Source organism: Pholcus phalangioides, unplaced genomic scaffold (genome assembly GCF_987345545.1).
Source record: "Pholcus phalangioides strain wild (caught in Gottingen) unplaced genomic scaffold, Ppha-v1.0 ptg000028l_1, whole genome shotgun sequence".
Taxonomy (NCBI): domain Eukaryota; kingdom Metazoa; phylum Arthropoda; class Arachnida; order Araneae; family Pholcidae; genus Pholcus; species Pholcus phalangioides.
The window spans coordinates 40882-49416 of NW_028301618.1; the positions used below are offsets into that span (position 1 = coordinate 40882).

Consider the following 8535-nt stretch of genomic DNA (forward strand, 5'->3'; position numbering starts at 1 on the left):
CGAACCAAACGTCGAAAGACAAAAACTATTTCATGTCGGCCAAAAAACCTGAAAACTTTTAAATTCATGACATTACCACCCCCTGAAACATTTCATTGCCCCAAAAGGACATCACTGCCCTAGATCAGTGGTTGGCAAATTGCAGCTCGCGAGCCACATGTGGCTCTTTGGCCCCTTGAGTGTGGCTCTTCCACAAAATACCACGTGCGGGCGCACAAAAATTCCAGATTTTTTGCAAAATGTTTAGACACGCATTTTGACCATTTTGTTCCCGCTCCCTTCCCAAGTGAGTCATCTTTTTCATGGGTTTTTGCCAAAAAAAGAGTGAAAGTCTGATGCTGTGTGCTGTCACATGACACTTCCACAACCAATTGAAACTGGGAAGTTCGGGAAAATCGAAACTAGGAAGTTCGGGAAAAAGTTGCCAAAAACTAGGCTTTTTCCCCAAGGTACTCGGGGTAGATAGACACAAAAGACGAGTGTCCTCTCAGACCATGGGAGGGGGGCATGCAATGTTTTCCACACTAAGGAACGTCAACTACCCTGCCAGATCATAGAAGACGACGCTCCTGGACAAAGCTGCATCAAGAAAGATTGCTGCAGACCTTTCTCAAGCGGCTTTGCTCCTGGACCACCACCTTACCTCTCATGACGACTCTCCCACGGCCACCCCTCTTCATCCTCATCTGTCAACACTGCTAGGTGCCATACCTCTGAAGATGACGCTCCTGGGCCTCCACCTCTCATGACTCTCCCACAGCCACCTCTCTCCATCTGCATCCAACATCGGTCATCGCTGCTGAAGCAATCCACCAGGGGCGACCATCTAAAGACGATGCTCCTGGGGCCTCTGCCCCACAAGACTTGTGGCTTTCATCGACGACGTCCTCGGCTAACATCTTGTCGGACAAGCTTACGGTGAACTCATCTTCCGCACATTTCCCAGAGAAGGGCGCCAGATTATCCATAAGACAAGTGAAATAATAAACTTAAAAGTTTATTAAGTTAATTTTAGGGAGCGTTGGTGGAGTGAAAGATGTAGTGTCGAATATTGAAAAAATATGTTGAGATGGTTTGGATATATAGAGGATGAACGAAAGATAGACGAAACAAGTGTACATGGGAGAGTTGGAAGGGGTCGACCTCAGCAAACGTACATCAATCAGATCGATGACATTTTTAGCAAAGGCCAGCTTAGGAGTACTCTAAGTTAATAACAATGTACCTACCTATATAGTTTAAGTTTAAAAAATTTCGCTCTCAAAAGAAATTTCAATCGTTGTGCTGTTGGTATTTGGCTTTGATGAGTTTGCCGATCACTGCCTTAGAGCAATGTCTGAGCTATATGGAACGTTATTCGAAAGATTTCGTAAAAATATAACAGATTGTTATTCGGCCGAATGCTTCAATTGTCAAGTTCCATTAACCAGACCACCACACACAGCACAATAGCCTTAAAACATTTACGATTGTTTGCAAAAGCGGTAATATTTATTCTTCAATTTAAAAAGGCTAAAAAATGTTTCTTTCCTCGCATGAACTTTAATATTTGTATCCGAAAATCAATCGATCAAATCTACAATAAACGTTACGTAACTTCATTTGCTAGGACTAGGGTTACACAAGATTTCCAGATCACGATAGCAGTTTTCTTTGGCATATGTCACAGCGACAGCTGCCAAGGCGTGTACGACACCCCACGCAAAGAACACCCTCCGTCTCGGCAACAGAAATTTCACCACCAGGTCTTTTGCTTCGCGAGGCGCTTTTGTGAACGACGGCACTGGGTAGGTCAGCAGGCAGTCCGCAGCATAGAAACTCACCATGGATGCGATGCCGAGAGGGATTAGGAACCCTCCAACTACTTGCAGGGTCACGGCTTTCACGTAGGCACAAGTCCTGCAGTTACCCTGCCTGATTATTTCACTGGTGACGAAAGCCTTCTGAATTAAAGTTGAATTCAGGAAACCTAGTGCGAGAGTCGGACCGTACACCGAGATGCGAGCTTCTGTAACCAGCTTCAGACTTCTTCTCATCCAGTAGCTTGAGTACGCTCCCGATATCATGGCGATGGTTGCCAATGCATTGTCCCCATGAACAAAAGGCCAACTAGAAGGAGAAAGACCCAATTTTATTGTCTAATCGCTCAAGCATAAATGTGTTAATAGCAATTAATATAACCAGGTACCATTGCACGTAAAAAGTGCTATACTTACACTTCTCTTGTTGGCTGCCATTTGGAGATAAGCTCATTGAAATAGAATGCATCCCACAAGGTCACTTTTTTGCCTCGTAAACTGATTGGTATATGCAGCGATTCCTGTTCCTTCACTTCCTCCATCTTTTCCACAGAATTCTATAAAAATAATGAAAAAAATTACTGTGAAATGAAGATGATTATGAGAATACGGATGTCTACATTTACTCGCTGTAAAAAAAAAAAGAAAATGAATTACAGTACACAACTGTAATCTGAACGGCTAAGTCAGAGACAGAATTATTTTTCCATCGCCTGTGGGCTATACAAATTTTGCCGCCCTTTATCTATTCCAGTTTAATTTTTTTTTTTACCTCTCATTCCTCAAATCTGTCACCTTGGGCAACAGCCCACTTAGCAAACTTCCTCCTCTGCCCCCATACATATGCTACTGTCTGTAAGCCACTATTCTGGTCGCTCACACGTTTGCACATTCTCTAGGTCAGTGATTTTCAACCTTTGGTAGCCCGTGAATCAGTCAAACACACGACTAACAGAAAATGAATGAGAAAAAAAGTAAACGGCCAATTACCTCCCGGCCCAGTATGAATGAATGATGTTGGGACCTGGTGGTTGAGAAACACTGCTCTAGTTCAATGCTGTAGTCACTCCCACACAAACTCTTTAGGTCAATCTTGTAGTCAGACGTGCTTCTACACTCTATAGGAATGTCCCCGTCCCCCCCCCCATAAGTGTATGTCTGGCAGGGCCCGGAACCACAACTAGATGCCTGCTTAGGCACGGCAAGTATGTATTTTGGCACGTCATTATAATTGTAAATTGTATTGTTGAAGGAGAGGTTAGTGTGAAATTCGCTTCCCCTACCTGGTTTGGCACCTAGGACACCAGACCTGCTTACTCCCCCCGCAGTTGGTCTTAAATTAGACGCAACAGTATATCAAGGGGAAACTAAAAGATACAAATTGAAGCATTCGGTCAAATAACAGTCTACACCGTTTTTTTAAAACTTTCGAGGAGACAATAAAAATCATGGTACTCAGGACTGTAACATCATCCACGCCGAGCTGCGAGTGACTTGCCATTTCTCCCCATTCATTTTCCATTAGTCGCATATTTGACAGTTTTTTATTACTTTTTATTTACAAAAATAAATAAAATTGGGACAGCAGGTTTCAGTAGATTGAGAACCACTGCTCTAAGTAAGTCACATGTGCACCCAGCAACACAGATTGGTCACAAAATCTGAAATTCAGGTTTTCGGCCAATCCATATTACATTGCAGATTGTATCAGTTCGGTGTGTACCCAGCATAACATGGAAACATATTGAGTCATTACTTATCACCGAAAAAAAAAGGATTACTGCAATAAATGGGCTGTAAGGGACAAGTTCCCGCCCTTGCTCCCTCCTTACAAGACGCGCGGGGGAACTTGGAGAAACGGCTACAACTTTAAATACATGTAAAAACAGTGCCGTAACTAGGCAGGTGCACCCACACAGGGCCCGCTTTAAAGGGAGCCCAGAATTTGCCTAAATGTGAATTCTTGCACAGGAATTGGCGGCACTGTGTAAAAATAAATTTTATTTGTTTTGTGGTTTGACAGCCCCTTTCGCAGGGAGAAACTTGTGGCTCGTCATGATCTTTATGTAGGAAATTTCAATTTCTGAATCAATTCAGTGGGTGCTCAGACAAATACTCTAAATTACTGCAGTTGTTTGAGCACCCCCGCTACTGTCCTTTCGAGGAAGCAATATCCCTACTTACTTAATTCTACACACGCACGTGTTCAGTTGTTTATTTTCGTGGACTCTTTCTTCTTGCGCTGCTGCTGTTCCTCGAAGAATTTCACGACCTCTGGCGACTGTAGGAGAGCGCACTTTTTCCTGTTGAGCACCTCGTCCAGGATCGAGTTTTTCATGTACTGCTGGCTCCTGTCCGAACACTTGGCTACGACTGCGGTCTCTTTGGCCAATTCGCTCTCGCTGTCGTGACTGCTGCCGGCGGCGCCTTTCTGTTCAACCTTGGCGTCCTCGCAAGGCGGCTTTCGCGGTTTGGTGTCGTCGGCTGGAGCCGCGCCACTACTCGACGACATAGCACATCGTCAGGACGGTAATAAGTAACCGAACAGTGAATTATATTATCTACAGCGACTGTTTATTCACCATAAAAAAGCACACGACAGGAACTAGGAATCGCTAAAATTACCCACGATGCAATAGCCCCATCAACAACAAACTTGTGATGATGATGATAGCGACGAAAGACACCTTCAAGTTCATTTGTTTTTTTGAGCTACAAAATTTCGTGAAATAACATTTATTTTTCAAATTAACAAAAAAAATCACTTTTAAATAGTATAATGCTCTCGAATATTCTAAGGCATTTATTAATGAAACTTTAAAGGGGAAAAAATTCTCGTCAAGAATCTGAATTTTTCATTCAGTTCAGCTCCTTACAAACACAGCGCTTGAACTGAGCCAAGTAGCAAGTTTAGTTTTTTTTTTTTTTACCGGCACATGAGATGATAAAAACCAGCGCCAGCCATGAGTGCCATCTTTTTAGGTGTTACAAAAACAACGAACTTCGGAAGAAGTGGACGAAGAATGAACAAAAGGGTTTCCATTCTAGTAAAATCATTATTGCCTAAGTTTCTATCTACCGTCGAAGTCGACTTGTCTAGTCTCAAACATCACGTGATGAAATGGTCATTATGTTCATTTTGGAAACGTCCAAAAATTACCATTTGCAAATAGTCCGACTTTCAGAAGATAGATGGTGCTATTAGAAGAGACGGGGAGGAAGTATGACTTTCCGGCGCAGGTCGAATTCGAAGCTAGTCCGTTCGCGGATTGTTTCTATGTATATCACGCCACGCCTTTACCGATCGCGCTATCGTAGCGGTAACCATTTGGTGTAATTTAATGAAGACTTTGAAAGTATTGATTAGTTATAATACCGTTAAGTAATCTCGCTGAGTTCAGCGGATGGCAGTTATTTTTTCGTTTTTTATTTTTATCCTCGAAAAATATAGTAGTAATAATTATAAATATAATTATTTGCGTTATTTATAATTATCGAAAAAAAAATAAGATTTTGAAAAATTCATTTTTGTAGTTCAATGTACACGTCAAAGAATTCGTTGCATCTTTTCACAATTGTTGACAGATTTCACAGATCCTCTGATCTTCCATAAAAAACATGATATGGATGCAATTATAATTTATATAACGTTGTGATAAATTTATATGAACAATTACTCATTGAAAAACTGCATTTCCATTCAAAACAAAATCGCAATTAAAAGTACTTCATTTATCTTGTGACAACCAGTAACGAATAGGCCTAGGGTAATTTTGAAACACCCTCTGAAGGTTCATTAACAAACATTTTGGATAATTTTGATATTTTCATGCGGAACAGAATTTCGTGATTTTTATGACGCAAAATCATTTACGCCATAAAAAAATCACGTCATTTCATGACCTTCATGGCTATTAAGGTCATGAAATGACCTGATATTTCATTAAGGTCATTAAGAATCACGTTATTTCCTCACCTTTATTGTTCGTGGTCATTAAATGACGTGATTTTTTTTTTTTTTTTTGACTGACGTCATTCAGAGAAAATAACCAAATTTTCACGTCATATTTGACGTCAGGCGACTACTCGACGCTCCAAGGTTGAAATATTCTATCTGTATCCATATAGCTTAGATGGTAGAGAACTCGTCCGGCAAGCGAGAGACCGGGGGCTCGAGTCTCCGTGGGGGCAGAGATGAATTTTCTTCCTTGTAATCTTCATCTCCACGCCAGTCTTTTAATGAATCTTGAGCAGCTATTAGTCCGACATTCCCTAGTGAACTTGACCAATCACAAGAAAGCGGAAGCGAGTTACTCTCGAACCAGTCGGGAATTCGTGCGAAAGACTTCGGAAACTCTCGTGGCAATGTATGTAGAAGATTTCGGAAACTGTTCGGCACTTCGTGCTACGATACAATGCGCATGCGCATTCTCATAACGTTATAAGTAGAGCCCGAAAGTTCAGGCAATTCCCCTTAAATGCCTTTTTTTACGCATTTTCAAATTTTTCCGTAAAAAAATGCCTTTTTTCTGCCCATAAATACCTATTTTAACATAGTTTCAAGTTTATTAGTACATTTGAGAGGCCATAATATTCAAAACAGATTTTTTTTAGAATTGAGAAACAAAATAAATGATTTAAAAAAAAAAAATTCCCACTCTCAGTATTAATTTTCATCAGAAAGCCCCTTCTTCCCCCCCCCCCCTCCATTTAAAAGTGAATAAGTGATTTGACAGATAGGGAACTTGGTGTTGCCATGAGTTAACTTTCCTTTAACCGGATGGGGTTAGACGTGGTGTTTCCATGGAGGTATTAGCCCCATAATACCTCCATGGGTGTTTCAGATGAATACAGCCCATATTACAAAAACAGGAAAATTAGAAATTTTTGCTTTTCTCCACATGCTCCACATTATGTGTCTCGCTCAGGCATTGGAACTGCATTGTATATGTATAGCTGACCGATGACTGTCCCAGGAGGTCATCAGTTGACGTCTCATGACTCACTTAAGGCGGGGTGGAGAAGACGAGGCTCATGTTGTTTTGATTGTTTTTTTTCCTTACACCATAAACGCACTGCAAGCAACCCTATGGCTATTTATTTTACATATATATTTTTCGGTATTTGATTAAATTGACCAGAGTCACCCTCAGGGGCTGTGCGGCCACGCAGGGCTCCACGCTTGGAGGAATCCCGCATGCGTGGGAATGTGAAAAAAAAAGTAAATTTTTTTACAACGGTAGAACAAGATAGCTATGTTGCAACGCCGCTGTGGTGGTCGAGTGGCCATAGTGACGGACTCGCATCGCGGGGACCCGGGTTCGAGCCCCACCGTCACCACAGTGGTGGTCGGCTGAAGTTGGTTTTCCGTGGTTCCCAACTTCAAGGCGAAAATGCGAGCCGATCTCCCCGTTAAAAAGTCTCGCCACAAAGAGCAACAGTCGTACAAATATTCAGGCATTTTCACTTCACTTCTGAGATATAGATGGCAGCACTTAAAAATCATACACAACACGAGATGCACGAGATACGCACTCAGACTGTTAGGTACACATACTTACACTTCCGGCACAACTCACTAGGTAGTAAATTGCCTATGGCAATAGACCTGAGTTGTGCTCGGTCTGGAAAAAAAAAAAAAAGCCATGTTACAACTGTAGAAATGATAGTGATTATTCCAAATAGTACATCAAATAAACGAGAATTATTCGCAACTTAAAGGAGCCCCACAGATTATTTCCCCTTCGGACTCCGCATCTGGTAAGGGGGGGCCGTTCAAGAATTACGTCAGCAAATTTTTAGCTATTTTTGACCCACCCCCACCTTCTCAGCAGATGTCAGCAAAACTGTGCCCCCCCCCCACTCTTGTCAGCATAATTTCATCAGCGCTGCCCACTACCTCCTAACGCATATTGATGGGATCAGAAACGTACGCGGGAGGGGGAGCATAGGGGACTTGTGCGCCCCCCCCCCGATATAAAAACAAAAGTTTTTAATTCAAAAATTATTACTTTTTAATTAAAATCTCGAAAGAAAATACCTTTATATGTTATCATAATCAATTTCTGTTAATTTAATGCTATTTGAAGGGTAAGAACTCAAAATTCCGCTTTAAGAAATTCATTGCGACCCACCCTTTAAGCCATGTATGGTAAAACCTTTGGCCCGCGGACCAAATGTGGCCCTGAAGGTTATCTGATGTGGCTTGCCCCCCCCTTCCACCAACCTAATTTTGTACAAATGAACTGAGCGACACATTTACAAATCGCTTAAATGACCCGTGGCACAATTCCAGAGCATTTAAGTGGCCCGTGGCACATTTTCAGATCACTGAAGTAGACCTCAAAGATCACATTCAATGATCACTTAAGTGACCCGCGACACAGTTCCAGAAGAACGCTTAAACGAACCGTGGCACATTTAGAGATCCCTTGAGTGACATGTGGCACAGTTTGAGAGCACTTAAGCGGCCCCCAGTGTGATTCTACATCACTCAAGTTACCCACGGAACATTCCCAGATTACTGGAGTGATCTGCGGCATAATTACGGATCACTTGAGTGATGCGTGGCGCAGTTGCAGAGCCCTTAAGTGGCCCGGACACATTTCCAGAGCACTTAAGCAGCCCCGGACACATTTCCAGAGCACTTAAGCAGCCCCGGAAACATTTCCAGAGCACTTAAGCAGCCCCGGAAACATTTCCTGAGCACTTGAAGGATCCGTGAAACATTTAGAGA

At 42.2% G+C, this 8535-nt stretch overlaps 1 protein-coding gene across 1 annotated transcript; it reads right to left on the reverse strand.

Moving 5' to 3' along the window:
* Positions 1-1582: 1582 nt before the first annotated feature.
* On the reverse strand, positions 1583-4120 carry LOC149067679 (transmembrane protein 126). The gene is made up of 3 exons (XM_089252241.1): positions 3984-4120; positions 2217-2356; positions 1583-2109 (listed from the first exon to the last, which is right to left on the reverse strand). The coding sequence occupies exons 2-3, from the start codon at positions 2339-2341 to the stop codon at positions 1599-1601; spliced, it is 636 nt and encodes a 211-aa protein (XP_089108367.1). The 5' UTR covers positions 2342-2356; positions 3984-4120; the 3' UTR covers positions 1583-1598.
* Positions 4121-8535: the final 4415 nt, after the last annotated feature.

Bases quoted from the DNA above. Each gene is read 5' to 3' on its own strand.
- LOC149067679 (XM_089252241.1), bottom strand. From the start codon at position 2,341: ATGGAGGAAGTGAAGGAACAGGAATCGCTGCATATACCAATCAGTTTA. The intron at 2,110-2,216 runs GTAAGTATAGCA...TTCTCCTTCTAG, and splicing joins TGGCAGCCAACAAGAGAAGT to TTGGCCTTTTGTTCATGGGG.